The sequence below is a fragment of the Propithecus coquereli genome, unplaced genomic scaffold, assembly GCF_000956105.1.
Source record: "Propithecus coquereli isolate 6110/MARCELLA unplaced genomic scaffold, Pcoq_1.0 Scaffold1, whole genome shotgun sequence".
NCBI classification, from domain to species: domain Eukaryota; kingdom Metazoa; phylum Chordata; class Mammalia; order Primates; family Indriidae; genus Propithecus; species Propithecus coquereli.
Window position 1 is genome coordinate 10,522,140 of NW_012133857.1, and position 18,110 is coordinate 10,540,249.

The 18,110-nt window shown below is 43.5% G+C and overlaps 1 protein-coding gene across 1 annotated transcript in view; it reads left to right on the top strand.

The window, feature by feature from the left end:
• The window catches only part of KLHL18 (kelch-like family member 18), a 73,537-nt gene that overhangs the window by 46,658 nt on the left and 8,769 nt on the right, over nt 1-18,110 (top strand). The window contains exons 2-7 of the mRNA XM_012638697.1: nt 4,862-4,992; nt 6,964-7,104; nt 11,667-11,865; nt 14,485-14,645; nt 16,016-16,152; nt 17,547-17,769. Of these exons, the coding sequence (XP_012494151.1) occupies nt 4,862-4,992; nt 6,964-7,104; nt 11,667-11,865; nt 14,485-14,645; nt 16,016-16,152; nt 17,547-17,769 (992 nt within the window). The remainder of the gene's footprint in view (nt 1-4,861; nt 4,993-6,963; nt 7,105-11,666; nt 11,866-14,484; nt 14,646-16,015; nt 16,153-17,546; nt 17,770-18,110) is intronic.

An 18,110-nucleotide genomic window follows, 5' to 3' on the forward strand; every position in this document is an offset into this window, starting at 1 on the left:
CTATTTTTGTGCCAGTACCAAGCTGTTTTAATCACTACAGCCTGGTAGTACAGCTTAAAGTCAGGTAAACTGATACCTCCCAGTTTGTTCTTTTTACTTAGGATTGCTTTGGCTATACGAGGTCTTTTCTGGTCCATCTTCTCTTTAGCTGAGTTTTTTTTTAGAAACCAGTTCACTCTCTTGATGTACATACAGCTTGTTCTTTTATCCTCTGTTTATGAAAAATAAATGCACAGCAGTTAAACACAGCAAATTGAATATACATTTAACTTTCATTCCCTCCTGTAACCCATAAAAATGATAGTAAGAGGGGGAAAAGATATCAGCAAATGAGAAATCAATAGAATATTAAAGCCAGAGAGCATGCGTGACAGGCTTAGTGGGCCAAAGGAACTGAAAGTGCCTCCCAGGGGGAGAAACTAAGAAGGAAGAGGCTTTGTATTGCAGAACCCTGGAATAGCTCCAGAATTAGAGACACCAACTACTAAAAACAGGAAGATTAGTTGAAGGTCTATGTGAAAAGCAATTAGATGCCTATACTGCCTCCCCAACTCTCTCAGAAGAGAGGAAGTTTAGTCTTAGGAATTGAACCAGAGACTTTGAATTCAGGCACACCAAGCATAGAAGAAGGGGTGGGATATGGAGCAACACGGCAAATGAGGGCTTTAAGTTAAAGTTCTAAGCAGTAATGGTAGAACCATCCCCCTCTCTCACCCAGTTTCCAGAATATCTGCAGGCAGATGCTTCCGTGCAAAAGATTAGAAGATCCTGCTCTGATAAAATTAGCCCTAGAGAAAAAGTCCTAAAGAAACTCATTACTTCTAGAGATCTTCAATAAAATGGCAGATTCTTGCCTGAGCACCCTAATGTGAAGTCCACAAATTGGCAAGGACTCACATATACAGAGCTTTCAAACAGCTTTAAAAATATGAACAGATAGCCAGTGTCACCAGATATTTAAAGAAAACTTCTGACATAAAAGACATAGATAAAAACATATGAAAGAGAAAATAACTCTGAGAAAAAAGTAAAAGCAAGGAAGAAAAGAAGAAAAAATTTGACTATATAACATCTCAAGAGATTATAGAAAATATTGCGTTCATGAAACATAAACAAGATTTTTTTTTTTTTAGAAGAACCTTCAGAAAATAAGAAAGACCTCTTGGAAATTAAAAATATGATAGCCAACATAAAAAACTACAACACAGAAAGATTGAAAGATAAAGCTGAAGTTTCCTAGATGATAGACCAAATGAAAGAGATGGAAAATTGAGGATACCAATAAGAAAATTAGAGGATTATCTCAAGTCCTTTGACTAGCTAATAGAAATTTAGGAAGGGAAAAAAAGAGACAATAGAGGAGAGGAAGTTATCAAAAAAAGGTATGAAAAGATTTTTCCAGAATTGAAATAAAGTCTGTAGATTGTTGCTATTTTTGTTGTTGGTTTTGTTTGTTTGTTTGCTTTTGAAACAGTCTCACTCTGTCACCCGGGCTAAAGAGTAATGGTGTTATCAAAGCTCACTACAACCTCAAACTCCTGGGCTCAAGTGATCCTCCTGCCTCAGCCTCCCAAGCAGCCTGGGCTACAGGCGTGCGCCACCACACCTGGCTAATTTTTCTGTTTTTTTGTAGAAATGGGGTCTCGCTTGTGCTTAGGCTGGTTTTGAACTCCTGGCCTCAAGCAGTCCTCCCATCTTAGCCTCCCAAAGTGCTAGGATTACAGGCGTGAGCCACCAGGCCCAGCCAATGGTCTATAGATTGATACAGCACAATGAGTGAAAGAAAACCAACACCAAGGTACAGCACTGTGAAATTTCAGAACTATAAGAATAAAGAGAAAGTCCTAAAAGCTTCTAGAGAAAACAGTCACATATTTATGGTCAGTATTTAAAATGGCATTAGATTTCTCAAAAGCAACAAACTAGAAGACAATGAAGCAATATTTTCAAAATTCTGGCAGAAAAAAATATTCACAACTTAGAAATTTTTAACCAGCTAAATTATCACCCAAGTTTGAGAGTAGTAAAAGCATTTTTCAGACATATTGTGCATACGTCCTTTCTTAGGAAACTTTCCTAGAAGATACTTTCCACCAGAACAAGTGAATAATGAAGAGGACTAAATGGGATCCAGGAAACAGGGTTCCAATGTAGGTGAGGTAAAAAATTCCCAGAAGGATAGAGTTAGTTCCAGTAGCCAGTAAGGCTGTCTCAAGAAACAGACAACTTAAAAAAAAAAAAAAAAAAAAAGGAACAGACAACTGATAGAGAACGTGATTTCAACTTTAAAAAGGAATTTTACACTCCAAGGAGAATAACAATTATACAAAAAAGGAAATATAATCATAGTATTCAGCATAGCTTGGCTACAAATAATACATTTACCTAGACCTAATAATGCAATGCTTACTATCAATTTAACCAAAATTTGACTTAATTATATTGGAAGGCTGGGGAGCATATGTGGGGTGCTATTAATATATGAAGAAGATATCAGGACAAATTCCTAATCTTTCATAATAGGAATTAAATTAGTGATATAATAATTATGTTTTACACATAATAAATTACCCCACAATTTAGTGTCTTAAACCAACAAGTATTTTTTATCTCACAGTTTCTATGGGTCAGGTGTTCAGAAGAAGCTTAGAGGTTTCTCATGAGGTTGCAGTCATCTGAAGGCTCAACTGAGGCTGGGAGATCCTCTTCCAAGCTCACTCAGGTAGCTGTAGAAGGAGGCTTCAGTTCTTTTTTATATGATCCTATCCTCATGATATGTTATTTCATTTCCCCTAGAATAAGTGAGCCAGTAGAGAGAATAAGAGGAATTTCAATGCCTTTTGTGACCCAGCCTTGAAGGTGACATACCATCATCACTTCTGCTATGTTCTGTTGGTCATGTAGACCAGCCCTGATACACTGTGGAAGTGGACAGCACAAGAGTGTGAATACCAGGAGGCAAGGGTCTTTGGGGCCTGTTTAGAGGCTAGCTGCACATGTAATAACTAAAAGTGAAAAATCAAGAAGTAATATATAGGAATATTATTTTAAAAGGTGAAGACAAGTCCCAGAAGAAAGAGGTTGCCTTTGGGAGCAGTAATCAGAGTGGAATCAGGAAAGCAGAGACTGCTGGTTTTCATTATAAACCTTGTAGGGACAACTTTAAGAAAGATGTACATATATTGCTGTGATTTTTTTAAAGGACACGGAAGCACTGTAGGGGGGAAGGGCATGCCTTTAACCCGCACTTGGACATAAAGTGTAACCATAATGTTTGTACCCTCATAATACCCTGAAATAAAAAAAAAAAATTTATGAAAAACCCCCAAAGCAAGTATCTGTTTAATGTCCCCAACATTGGTAGTAGATAGAGAAACACCTGGATTTTATGAGGAACAAATAGAATTTGAATCTGATGAGGATCTTTTGGCATTTGAAAGATTGTATGTGTGATCTTTCAAGATACTAATATCTTGACTGTTTAATATCTGGACTGTTAATATCTGGATTGTTTAATATCTGGACTGTTTCCAGACAATAAACCCGAAGTTTAGTGAAAGAGGACAGACATAGTGACCGAGCCTGAGCTAGAATCCTTGTATAAGCCTGACACAAAGAGATGAACATTAGGTAGTGAGATGCTCTGGCATTTCACTAATATGGAACCTGAGGAAAGGAAAAAAGAAAAAAAGGACAGCTTTATTCTTCCTGGAGTGTGGAAATTTCTTTCTTTTTTTTTTTTTTTTTTTTTTTTGAGACAGAGTCTCGCTTTGTTGCCTGGGCTAGAGTGAGTGCCGTGGCGTCAGCCTAGCTCACAGCAACCTCAAATTCCTGGGCTCAAGAAATCCTTCTGCCTCAGCCTCCCGAGTAGCTAGGACTACAGGCATGTGCCACCATGCCCGGCTAATTTTTTTTTATATATATATTTTTTTAGTTGTCCAGCTAATTTCTTTCTATTTTTTTAGTAGAGACAGGGTCTCGCTCTTGCTCAGGCTGGTCTCGAACCCCTGAGCTCAAACGATCCGCCCACCTCAGCCTCCCAGAGTGCTAGGATTACCGGGCCTGGCCTGGAAATTTCTTAAGTGGAAATGTTTGTATAGCTTGGAACTGTAAATGACAAGGCTTATTGAAGGAAATAACTTTTGGCGGATAATTGGAAAACACTTTATAGAATTCCTCAGGCTTAAGGGTGTGTCAGTGATGGTTTGATACAGATTAGAGAAAGAGTTGGCTTCTGTCTCTGCAGGCCACACAGAGCACTGGCCAGTCCTCAGCACCAGTCCTTCCTACTGGCTGCTGCCAGGGTTATTTTTCCCAGATGAGCTCTGGGCTCCTTGCCGTCTACCACAGCCTGCTTGGTGCCCAAGGACATCCCTCCACCCCAACATTTGAGCTCATGATGCCTACTCTGTCCTCGGTCCCCACACACACCCCCTATTCAAGTGTGATCTCATTTCTCTTCAAGTCTTCCTGTCACTACATATTTACTCTTTTTGGGCAGTTTGTTTTGTCTAGTCCATCTGCTTTCTAATAAAACTGGGGTTGGGATGAAGTGTTAAAGGAATCAGATATTCGAGGAGTTGAGAAGGGGTGCATTGGGGACTGCCATATAAGTAAAAACTACTTGAAGCATTCAGACTTACATTTTTTAACCATTTTAACACCTCATTAAAATGTATTGTTTACATTCTTCTACTATAACTGAGTATATTGAATTTAAAAAATACTTGAGGGTCTGCCCTGCCCTGGGATGCCTTCATTGCCATTGCAGTGGGCAGTGAGGTAAGCTGTGGAAGGGACAGGTTGGGTTTTTCTATTTGTGTTCCTCAGTATCTGTCTTTGTATTTTACTTTGCCTACAGATTGGGGACCACAAATTCAGTGCTCACCGGATCGTCTTAGCAGCCTCGATCCCGTACTTCCATGCTATGTTTACAAATGACATGATGGAGTGCAAGCAGGATGAGATTGTAATGCAAGGAATGGACCCAAGGTACTACATCCCACCATTAGGTTTCACAAGCTGTTTTCCAGGTGCAGTTTTAGCCTGTGATTGGTACCATTCGAGGGCCTACAGCAGAACCCGATATCTAATAGCACAGCCCCTCCCCACACATAGGAGGTGATTAGTAAACAGATTAGAACCTCAGCCAGTGGCCTGAAATAGGGTTAAAATGAAGGGAGTTTTGATGCTATTTTAATCACTATTAGAGTAACACATTTAGTAGGACCTAGATGTCAAGATATTTTTTTAAACTGGGGCTGGATACAAGGGTGGTGGTATGCTACTCTCTGCACTTTTCTGGTCTAGTCATTTTAGCTGGCAAAATAGTTGTTCGAGTAAGTGCCTTCATTTACTTCCCTTTTCCTCAGTCTAGAACAGTGTTGTCCATTGGAACTTTTTGTAGTGATAGAGAAATTCTTTCTATTTGTACTGTCCAAAATGTAGCCACTAGTCACAGATGGCTATTGAACACTTGAAATGTGACTAGTAGGACTGAAGAACTGGATTTTAAATTTTATTTAATTTCAATCAATTTATATTTAATTTTAAATAGCCATGTGTGGCTAATGGCTACAGTATTAGACAACACAGGTTTAGAATGTGCCAGATATTATGGTTATTCAATGGATCAGAAAATCGAAGCCCAAGGAGACCAAGCCCAAGCTAGTAGTCAGTGTTGCCTAACCTCTTAACCTCATAGTGGTAAAAACTAGGAGAAAAGGAGCTAGGAAACTGTATGGCACCCTCTGGATGATTGAAGGTGATCTGCTCCAGTACATGGAGAGGGTTTATATACCAAATGCAAGGTAGAAATCTCTGAGATCAGCTACTTGTAAGGAAAGACACGGAAGTGGGTCTCCAAGGGCAGTTGTGTACTCCTCCTCTCTGAGATATGTGTCTGAAAGAGCCATGCTAATCCCATGTATAGTCCTGGTGCTTCACTTGACAAAAATTGACTGAACATCTGTGATGCACACAGCTCTGGGCACTGAGGTATGGCAGTAAGAAAACAACACCCCTTCTCATTGTGCCAAGTTTCTAGTAATGGGGATCTGGCAATAACCAAATACATGCATGGAATGGCTGGGAGTGAAAGCGATGTGAGAAGGTAAATCACAGTAAAGGCTAGACAATGATGGTGGGGCTTGTGCTATTTCAGGGTGAACAGGGAAGGCGTCTGTGGTGGAGTGGCATTTGAGCCAAGACCTTAATTGAAGTGAGGGAGTGAGCCATCCGGGGGAAGAGTCCTCCAAGCAGAGGAAGCAGCCAGTGTAAAGGCCCTGAGGTGAGAATGTATTCAGGATGTTGGAACAGAATGAGGAAGGGAAAGAGTGGAAGGCGATGAGGTCAGACGGATGGAGAAGGGCCAGAGCACGCACAGCCATATAGATGGAATTTGGATTTCATTCTCAGTGTGAATTGGAAGCCAGAAGAACTGTTGGACATCTCGTTCTAGAAATTTACCCCAAAGAAATAGTAATTCAAAAACATCGTAATGGTAATAAGATGGTAATAGCTATTATGCCTACCAATAAAGGAAAAAGATTATAGCATATTTACATGTTGAAATATTATATAGCAGCCACTAAAAACAATAAACATGACATTGTAGCAACATGGAGAAGAGCTTGGTAAGTATTTTATGATTATATCCATATAATTCATGCATGCAGGTAAATAGGGACTGAAAATGAACTTTGGACAGTACATTTTGGACAGTACAAATAGAAAGAATTTCTCTATCACTGCAAAAATGACCATGGTTGATTTGGACAATGAAGACAACTTAGTAGAATGAATTTTGGGCTGTGGTGAAGTAGTTATTCAATTTAGATAGATTCTCAAGGGCATAGGCTAAATGGATTTTAGGGCTGGGGCTCATATGTTCAGGTAGTAACGTCAGTTCAGTTGGGGCCTGATCTCTTAAGAGTATCTCATGGCTTTCCCTCTTTTCTCTAGTGCCCTGGAGGCTCTGATCAACTTTGCCTACAATGGCAACCTTGCCATTGACCAGCAAAATGTGCAGTCATTGCTGATGGGGGCGAGCTTCCTGCAGCTGCAGAGCATCAAAGACGCCTGCTGCACATTCCTCCGAGAACGGTGAGGTGATATGGTAGGCCTGGCCCATGGAGGGGAGCATGACTATTTCATTTTTGGAATCGCTTGCCAGTTTGCTGACTCCTTGGGGCATATGGAGTTTTATGAAGGGAGTAAGCTGGAGATTACTGTGCAGAAATGACATTTCTTTTTTTTTTTTTGAGACAGAGTCTCACTCTGTTGCCTGGGCTAGAGAGCTAGGCGTCAGCCTAGCTCACAGCAACCTCAAACTCCTGGCTCAAGCGATCCTTCTGCCTCAGCCTCCCGAGTAGCTGGGACTACAGGCATGCGCCACCATGCCCGGCTAATTTTTTCTATATATTTTTTTAGTTGTCCAATTAATTTCTTTGTATTTTTAGTAGAGACGGGGTCTCACTCTTGCTCAGGCTGTTTTCGAACTCCAGAGCTCAAACAATCCACCCGCCTCAGCCTCTCAGAGTGCTAGGATTACAGGCGTGAGCCACCGCGCCCGGCCAGAAATGACATTTCTTAAAATCAGCATCAAGCAGTGACCATTTCTTTGGGATGAACCCTTTTGGAGCATGGTTTACATAGTCCTGCCTGCTTTCTCTCTTGGCTTGACATGTACCTCTTCTGATCCTCTCTCTCCAGTCTGACCAGCCACTAATTAAGCTGATTTCTTACCAGGCTGATTTATTCAGTGTTTACTCACTGTTCCATAGCCATCTCCATCATTGCTTAAATACTCTCCCTCCTCGAATTTCTTGACCTTCCTTTTTATCCTTCAGCTCTTTAAGAACCCACCCAAATTTCACCTCCTAGAATTCTCTATCTCTCCCCTATCCCTCCCTCTATCTAATCCCCTGGTAGCAATCATTGTCTGCTCTTTAGGGTAAGGACCATGGACTATATCCTCACCTATTTTCAGTGCTTGGCAGTGGGCCTCATGGGTCTCCTGTGACCTTTTAACCGAGCAGATAAGAAGGCTTTTCCTCCCCTGTCAAGAGACAGAGCTCTTAGTCATAAGGTAAAGGCCTTTAACCACCAGAGGTTTGTGGGTAAGTGTTAGTGCTGGCCACACACAGGCAGGGAGCAACTGAAAAAGCACCCCTATGTCTGTGATGCTCTCCCACACCCAACCTCCACCTGAGCCTACTCTGATCACCAGGTTTCTGGTCTGAAGACCAGCATTCCTCCTGAATCAGATCTGCCCTCCTGAACCCCATTGCCTCTTAGAGATGACCTCCCTCTTCCCCATTCCCGCCCACCAATCCAATTCACTCAGCAGCTCTGTGGACCCCGTCTGTTGCCCACATCCTGCCCACTTGGTGCTCATGGTAATCAGAGAGCAATGCTGTGTGTGCCACTAGTCATAATAACCATAGTAATGATGCCTTAAATGCAGGAGCCGCTCCTCTGCTGGGTACCAGGTGAATGCTTTCATTTTGAGATAAGTGGTACTATTCCCAGTTATGCAGATGGAGACCTTGTAGTGAGAGTGCAGCCCTAAAGCCAGGCTCGTCCCTGCCCTGGGATGCCTTCTGGGGCAGGCTGGAGGGGTGCATATGGGAATGTGTGGAACACACAGTCTTTCCTACTCATTTGTGAGCTTCTAAGACACAGACTGGACTTAGTTCATTTCTTGGTTTCCACAGAACTTGCAGCATGGCTTTCTGACTAAGTAGGCACTTTGGAAGGATTCAGTTGGCTATCCTTACATCTTCACCAAGGGACAACAGCTCCACCTAGGGGCTTTTGAGGTTATCTCTGTCAACACTGGATCCAGACTCTGTTACATCTAAAAGATGCTTAGAAAAGTGACTTTTAGACCAGTGCAATTTTTACATACACCAATAACATTTTAGAAACACGTACTTAAACATAAAGCCTGATGTTTTGAGTCTATCCTTGACATTTTTTTCATTCAGCCCTGCAGGACCCCTTTTGAGATCTAAATCCTCACCTCATTCCTGTCTTTATTTCCTGCCACAGGCCCCAGAGGCTTGGCTTGCTTTCTGTTTTCTTTCCAGTAGTTACCATTACTACCACTGTTCCTTGGAGTCGTTCTCCCTGAGCCTGGCTGCAGAATGTGGTGGGTCTCCCAGCTCCCCACTTACTATGTGCCCTTAAGGACAAGCATGTGGGCGCTTCATTTTCAAGGTTTGATTGCCAGTGACTTGAGGAAAACCATTCTGAGCAGTAGTGGAAAAGACAGGACATGACAGCACAGATAAGCTGTGATGACATCAAAGTTCGTAGAACAACAGTTCCTGAGGCTACTCAGCCTATTAGCTCTTCAGTCTGCTGCTTTTTTACCCCCTGAGGCTAGGGTTGAATTTTTTTTATGGCCCTTTCCCCAGCCTTCAGATGTATGGATTTCCTTGCTTTTAAGTGAGCGCTACAGCTGTATATTTTCTAAAACTCTTCTCTCAGAGCTAGATCGGAACATCAAATATGTCAGTGAATCAAGTCAATAACATGTTTATCAAGTCACCGCTTCCTGCCTCTGATAAAAGCATTACATCTTATGCAGCCTCCTTGCTTACAAAGTCGAGCTATGTCAGCAAGGAAAAAGGTTGTGAAGTAGCTGATGAGAGATGTGGGTCTCTATCTACCCTTTAGGTTTATTTTCCCTCCACTCTCCCTTCTACTCCTAAATGGGCCCCTTTCCTATGTGGCAGCTCTCCCTCCTCTTTCCCCACCAATTACCTCACAAACAGACTTCTCATATCCCATCCTCTTGGATGTGAAAGCCCAGTTCAGTTGAGATGTGTTTTGTGCTCAATATTATGCCAAGCCAATCAAAGACAGCCAGAGATATTAATAAGATGCAGGAATCCTAACCTGAGGAGAGGATGGAAATGAATGCCAATACCTACGTCGATATACTTCCCCATGTCTTTGGACTCTATCCAGCTCCCAGTCTGTGGCATTTTGAATCCTTCTCTTGGGTTGATGTCAAAGGGATAGGGAAGAGTGACACAATGCAGTAGAGGCCCACGGAAGGCTTATCCTCATTTCTGCCTTATATTTGTAAAGTGTTTTAACAAGTGTTATTCAATCACCATAAATGCTTTAGGAGAAAGGTATTATTTGACAGATGACTGAGCTGGCATTCTGATCCTGAGCCCTGTGTTTCTCACTGGCCATACTGCCTTGCCTATGTGTTGCTCCCTGCTCACATTTCCTTGGCATTTGGAAATTCACATAGGTTTCCAAAGTAATGGACAGAGCAAGTTCAGGCTGGAACGAAACAACTGTATAGAATTTTGACTAATCATAAAGCCAGGCTCATGAGATACTCTGCTCTTTCAGTCCTTGGTAGGTCTGCTGCTGGGGAAAGTGGTGACTATTGCTAAGTATACATAACTCTGTGCCTATAACCTGAAATCAATATGGGGGAAAAAGCAAAAAACATTCTAATGAAGGAAAGTAAGCCTGGGAAATTTTTAATCTGTTAAATACCATCTCCCTCCTCTAGTTATTAGTTACAAAATTAAAATAAGAAAAGATCCATTCCCTAGGGGCTGCTGCTGTCACCAAGATTTCAGAACCACACTGGGTTCATTGGAATTTTCTCAGATGAAACAGTAGTAAGAAGACAACCATAATAAAAATTAAAACAGCAGCTAACTTCGTATCAAGCACCATGCCGAGTGCTTTTGCCTACATTCTTACATAATCATGGCCACTGCCCTTAAAGGTGGGTAGCTGTTGTCATCATCTTTTTTTTAGGTGAGGAAATTACTGGCCATTGTGAGAACTTAAGAAACCCAACCAGGTTGCCCAGTTAGCATCAGGGCCAGGATTTACCTCTGGTTTCCCTGGTCATTATTAGTGCAGGTCTGCTTTGGTGCTTGTGGGAACATGTACAAGAGGCCTGGGTTCAACCTCAGCACCACCACTTGCTTGTTGAGGGACTATGGCCACATTTGTTGGTTTCTCTGAGCCTCAGTTTTCCATCTATAAAATAAGAGCAATTATTACTTTGCAGGGTTGTTATAAAGATTCTGGAAAATGTGTATAAAAGGCCTAGCAAAGTATTTGACTCATCGATGGTGCTAAAAAAAAATGATAGCTACTGGTCTTTCTGGATGTCTGAACAGTTAGGCCCATGGAGCCTCTTTCTGTCTCAAAAAGTATAAGGGTCCCAGTGTTAGAGAAGCCATCTCTCCACATGTTTTAAACTCTTATTCTACAATTTCAGTGTCTTCCTGGTGACCAGAGGTAGAATAGTGCCTGGACACGCAACCAGGAACATCAGTAGTGGAATGTAGCAAACAAGTTTTCCAGTACATGCTCTCCTGTTCTTCTTTCCTGACAGCTACTTCACAGGACTTCCCAAAGAGTTTATTCCACCTCAACACATAGAACACCAGGCCCAAGAGGCAGGGACCTTTGAGGATAATCTTTCTTAATCTTACCTTTAGAAGCTGAGTCCTACAGAGGTGTGGTTGGTCACACAGGGAGTTTCCATCAAAGCTGAGGACAAAATTTGTTTGTGTTCCTTCTGTGGCTCTACACAGAACCAACCTGAGAATGATCAAAGATAACATTCTTTCTTCCTCTAATTTTTTTCTTTTCATCTTTTCTTGTGCAAAAAGGCTTCATCCAAAAAATTGCCTGGGTGTGCGCCAGTTTGCTGAGACAATGATGTGTGCTGTGCTGTATGATGCAGCCAACAGCTTCATCCACCAGCACTTTGTGGAGGTGTCCATGTCGGAAGAGTTCCTGGCCCTGCCCTTGGAAGATGTACTTGAGCTAGTGTCTCGGGATGAGCTGAATGTAAAATCAGAGGAACAGGTATGTGAGCATACTGGCAGTCTGTGCAGGTTGCATGAGATGCTGATCTTTTTAATTATTGTTTTCTATTAATTTTTTAACAAAGTTCATGACATGTATGCAGCTGTTGTATATTATGGGGTTTTATTTTATCATATGTATTTTTCATGAAAAATGTTTATGCATTTTAGTGTCTAAATGGTATTCTATTGATTTTTATCAAATCCTACTTCCCTTATTCTTGGACATTTGGGTTATTTCCAGTATTTACTATTAGAAAGGATGCTGCTGTGAACTGGAAATAGCAAGTATAGGTAACTTTTTGAAAGAGTCTTGGCTAGGTGTGGTGGTTCACACCTATAATCCCAGCACTTTGGGAGGCCAAGGCAGGAGGATTGCTTGAGCCTAGGAATTCAAGACCCGCCCAGGCAATGTAGTGAGACCCTGTCCCTATGGGGGATAAAAAAAATAATTAGTCCCAGCTACTCAGGAGCCTGAGGTGGGAGGATTGCTTTGAGTTCTGGAGTTCGAGGCTGCAGTGAGCTATGATCACACCACTGCACTCCAGCCTGGGCAACAGAGTGAGACTGTTCCTGCCCCCTCCAAAAACAGAGTCTTTTTCTAAAGACAAGCAGAACATTGGGGCAGTCACAGAGGGGAATGTGAAGTCAAGAGGCATTTGCTTTTTTAAGGTGAAAGAATTATGGCATATATGACTGCTGATGGGAATTTTCCAGAAAAGAGGGAAGAATTGGTAATGTAGGAGAAAGGGGAGAATAGTTGTTGGAATGATGTTCTGGAGTGAGAGAAAACGGAGTCCAGGACACAGGGGTGTGCATGTATCTGATAGGAGCACAAGCTGTCCACATCCACAGTAGCAGGAGGGAGAGCAGCATGCACACACCCAGATACAGGGAGAGGGGGAGGGAGGAAGGGAGATGCTGGTAGGTTCTAATTGACATTCTCTTCTGATTTGTTTCTGTTTTCTCAGCTGAGAGTGAGAATGAGGGAGGAGTGTTAGAAATTGAGAAGAGATAAAAAGGTATGAAATAGTTCTCTAGGAAAGGGGGAGAGTAAATGGACAGTGCTGGGGAAATGGAGAGGGCTTGAAAGGAGGCAGGACCTGATGATATTAGCAGTTACAAATTTTTAATAAACTGATTAGTGCTGTTGTGTGTTTTCTGTCAGCCATATATACTGGTACAGGTGCAGAACAGGGGATAAGTTCAGTTTGAAAAGCTGGACTTCACCAGGTTAGAGATTCTGCTTTCCAAGTGAATGTGATTAAAGGAGATAGGAGCATGGCATGGGAATTGAGGGCACCTGCATAATAGCCCATGGAGCCCATACTGGATTTGACAGGTATGTAGGGAGCTGAGAATGGGGGGTGGTGTCAAAAGCTAATTGGAGTCAGTTACTGAGCTGGAAGGCTTCGAAGTGGTGGTCAGGTAAGCATATTTAAAATTATGAAAGAGGTGAAGCTATTGATGATGCCAGGGGATAGTTGTCATGGAGGGTGAAGCGATCGGCAAAGCAAGGTTTGGGCAATCATAGGGTCCTCTAAGAACAAAGAAGACAGAGCGAGAAAGCATAAATGAGAGTGTAGGGTGTTAGTAGCCAGAAAGGAGCGAAGGACAAGCCTTTCTGTTCAACAAAAGTGTGGTGCAAGTTGTCTTCAGAGGATAGTGAATAAATGTTATTTTGGGCTGAGGGTGTCTAGGGCTGGCAGTGAAGGGCGTCGAATGCTGGGGTCCAGAAGTTTGGACCTGGCCCTGCAGGCACTGGGAGCATCACTGCTGCAAAGCTGATTGGTTGTGAAGTCTAACCAAAGGCAGAGCAGCTTGGGATGTTTGAAATCAAGAGTCGTGGCCTACCATGAGGAGCCCTAGGCTCTAAGAGGTGAGCATTGGGACGTTAGTCCCAATTCAGTTAATTTTCTGAATGTCTGAAGAGCCCCCACCCCTAAATATTAGTGACCAATAGAAAAGTAGACCCTGAGCTCGGCAGTATAGGCACTGTGATTTAGAGGAAAGAGCCTCATCCCAAAAACAAGATGTCCTGTCCCTAGCTCTTCCAATAATTAATATGAACTGAGGCAGCTCACATTTATTTGAGTGATATATTTTGTAAGGGCTGTATGGTTTTAGAGGGAGACATCCTTGTGGCTGAAAGGCTCTTTAGGAAAGGCTCCTTGGAGAATATGGATCTTGAGCCAGGCCTTAAAGATAGGAGAGTGGGTTTAGATGAAGAGAAAGAGATGAGAGGGCACTTTAGGTGAGAGGGACAGTGTGAACAGGGGAACCAGCCCAGGCTGGCTAGAATAGAGGGTGGTGGAGGAAGTTTGGAGCGGTTAAGGTACAGGAGCAGCAGGAAGAGAAGTGTATTTTGTTGTGATGCAGAAAGGAATAAGGTGCCATTGATGGTTTTTCATTAGGAAGTCATAATCGTAAGGAAAGCCAGGAAGCTGTTACAGTAACCTAGGAAGTAGAGAGAAATCAGGGATTCAGGATAACAAATAGGGGGAAAGATTGATGGACCCAAGGGATAGCTTCAGTACAGTAAATAGAGGGATTGAGGGTACAGGGGTGTGGCTTCTGGGTGGGAGGAGTTGCTGCCAGAGCTTGCACTCTGTCATGGCAGGTCTTTGAAGCTGCACTGGCCTGGGTCAGATATGACCGGGAGCAGAGGGGACCCTGCCTGCCTGAGCTGCTGTCCAATATCCGCCTGCCCCTTTGCCGGCCCCAGTTCCTGTCAGACCGAGTGCAGCAGGATGACCTGGTGCGTTGCTGCCACAAATGCAGGTGAGTGAGGGTGGACCTGCACAGCACAGTGCCAAAGGTCTGGGCAGAGAATAGGACCTGGCCACCTGTTCCAGCTCAGGGGAGGAAGGATTTGGAGTGGTCGATCTAATTCATGGCACATAGATTGGTTTGCCCTCTGGGCAGAAAGAACCTGGAAGAGGAAATGTTAAGAGCCCGAGTCTTACACCGTGGGCAGAGAGATGTGCTATGTGGGAGCATTAAGACAGAATAGGCTTTCCTCCCCAGAGTTACCTGAGGATTTTCTAGCATCTTCATCCAGTGAGCTATTTATGAGTATAAAGGCTGTAACCTGCCCTGACCCATCCACACCAGCAGTTCATGTTGTGGTGCGAAGGGTACTTCCCGAGGCTCCTTACACTCTTCAGTAAATGTTAGTGCCCTAGTCTCTGGTGGGTGTGGGCTTTACATCTACAGTGATAGGCAAAGGGAGGACGTGTTTACCAGCACATGAAGCTTTTACCCAGAGTAAAGCAGTGAAGACATGGCACAGCAGGGCTACCAAAACAGTTCAGCCCTATAGGAGGATTGTTATAGAAGTAGAGCAACAGAGAAAAATGTCCATTCTCCTTCAAATTGCTTGTCTTATGCACAAACAAAATATTTTTTTTCTGTTTTACTGATAAAATTTTTACACATATTCAGCTCTCTCCTTCGTTTTCCACCCCTGGTTGGGATCAGCAGGCTTGGGAGGAAGTCAGTGCCTGTCAGTGGCAGGTAGCGTGAAGGTGTGTGGATAGAGGTAGCTGGGGCCCTGCGACCAGGGTCTCAGGGGTGCCGTTGAGGAGTTTAAACTTTATTCTGTTGGCAGGGGTAGCTATTGAAGGTTCTTAGAAAGACAACTTGGACTAAAGTGGGGAGGGTGGGATGGAGGAGCAGGCTGGAGGCAGGGACATGCATCAGGAGCTGTTGGCTGTTGCTGCCACAGTACAAAGTGAGAGGTGATTACTTGCAGGGTAACAGCCATGGTGCGAGAGTAGGGGTGGAAGGGAAGAGCTAGGTCTGAGTGGCCACAGACAGTGCGGGCTGCTTGTTGAACCTCCCAAGCCCAGTGTTTTAGCTGCCACTCTGTTTTTCTCATGCCTGGTCTGTGCCTGTTAGAAGATGCGCATTCTGATTATACTAGCCAAGGTGGGCTCTGCTCATCTTGCCCCTACAATTTTGAGCACGTCTCAATAGCGGTGTATGATTTCCGTGGAGCTCACCTGAGTTCTTTAAGGCCAAACCCCCCAGAAGCCTTCTCCTCCCAAGTTTGCCCCGCCATCGGGGGTTGGGGAGCCAGGCTCAAAAATGCAAATGTGGACCAAGTGGGGAGGACACCTCCTGTCCTAACATCTTGTACCTTATTCCAGAGACCTGGTAGACGAAGCAAAAGACTATCACCTCATGCCAGAGCGCCGGCCCCACCTGCCGGCTTTCAGAACTCGGCCACGCTGCTGCACGTCCATTGCTGGGCTTATCTACGCTGTGGGGGGCCTCAACTCTGCAGGTATCTTGCAGCTCCTCTTTGTAGAGCCCTGTCTTGGGCTCTGTGGATGAAGAAGCACCAAAGAAACTAGCCTGGCCCTCTGGTTCTTCTCCTTTGTGCTATTACCACATTCACCCCTCCTGATTTTATGTCATTGCTCTGCAATTAGAGCATATCCTGTATCCATACCATTGAATCAGAATATCAGTGCTAAGAAGGCCTTTTAGAAATCCTTGAGGCCTACCCCTCTTACCTTACAGATGAGGAAATAGAAGCCCAGAGAACTTGCACTGTGCTCATACAAGTTGTTTTTGGCAGAACAAGGACTAGAATGTAGGTGTCCTGGTTCAGGAACCAGCACTTTTGCCCTAATATCACATTGGTTATAGCATTTACTCTGCCCTGGATAGGACACAGAGCTAGATCTGTTACCAGGCTATTCACATTCAGTGATATCAATCTCTGGTGTTAGACTGTGAGAATGCCCCCAGGAGGAATATTATCCAGATACACAGGGTCTGCCACTATCAATAATGCTTTTCACTCTTCACCCCCTGCTTCCTATGAAACATACACATGCTTTACGATCCATGTGTTATTGGCAACTTTTCGTGTCATACAGTCAGGTTTTCAGGAAAGCTCCATGAACCCCCTTCCCTCCTGGGGGAGTTGGCAGGCAGGCCTGGGCAGTTTTGTTTTTAAATGAAGGTTAATGACAGGTGGTGGGTACTAGCCTGCTGCTTGTTAATCTTATGACCTGGAAAAGGTAAGTCGTCAAGTCAGTGTATGCTGGAGCATGGCAAGTGCTAAGTGCGCCAAAGCAGCATACAAGAGGGAGGGGAATTTTATCTGATCTTCACAAAAACTTGTCGAAAAAGATAGGGTTGGAGTTTTATCATTCCTTACTACTATGGCTACTATTTTTTGAACACTGAAGTATATTCTAGAATCATGCTAGATGCTTTATCTATATTATATCATTTAATCCTCATGGCAGCTTTGCCGTAAAGATTATCTCCACTTCACATGTGAAACAGAGGATGGGGACACAAGGCAGTCCAGTAGAAAGTCGGCATTGGAGCTCATGCCTTTCCCTCTGGGCGTGCCTCCCACATTGAGGAAACATTGTGTCCATTTGCCTTTGTCTTTGGCTTTAAGCAGGTGGAGTACCTGATTGTAACTGAAAACTACCCTCTCTAAAAAGTAAGTGCCTCCTGTCCGATTCTGATTTTCCTTAAAAATTAGGTTTGAGATTATCATGGTTGAAATTTCTTAGTGGGCCCTTGTACCTTGAATAATTCTGTGGGAAGAGCTAATAGAATCAAGTCAAATGTTCCATATAATCAATGCCCAATAGCTGTGATCTAAACTAGTGGTCTCATTTGTTTTAATTTGAGTAGCAAATTTTTATGCAGGTGATTCCCTGAATGTGGTGGAAGTGTTTGACCCCATCGCCAATCGCTGGGAGAAATGCCATCCAATGACAACAGCCCGCAGCCGTGTTGGCGTGGCTGTAGTGAACGGGCTTCTGTATGCCATCGGGGGATATGATGGCCAGCTACGGCTGAGCACTGTGGAGGCCTACAACCCGGAGACGGACACATGGACCAGAGTGGGGAGCATGAATAGCAAGAGAAGGTATTCTGGAAGCCACGTGCAACCTGAGCATACACACTGAGCATCTGGGGAGTGCCATGCTAGACAAGCAGGGGCACATAATAAAGTAAAACACAAGCTTTGGCCTGGGAATTTCCTGCAGCCAGGCCAGCCACTGCCGGTACCTTCTGGGAGCAAGCCCCCACCTGCTTAAAAGTAAAATACCTGCCTTATCCTTTGAGGAACTTGGGGAGACGAGACATGGACATGTGGAAGTTGTATTGTTATTTAAGTGCCAGATAAGGACTGAAAATATGTATTATGGAAGATTCGAGGAGGGAGAGAAACTGGATTGGAACGTCTGGAAGATTTCAGGGAAGAGG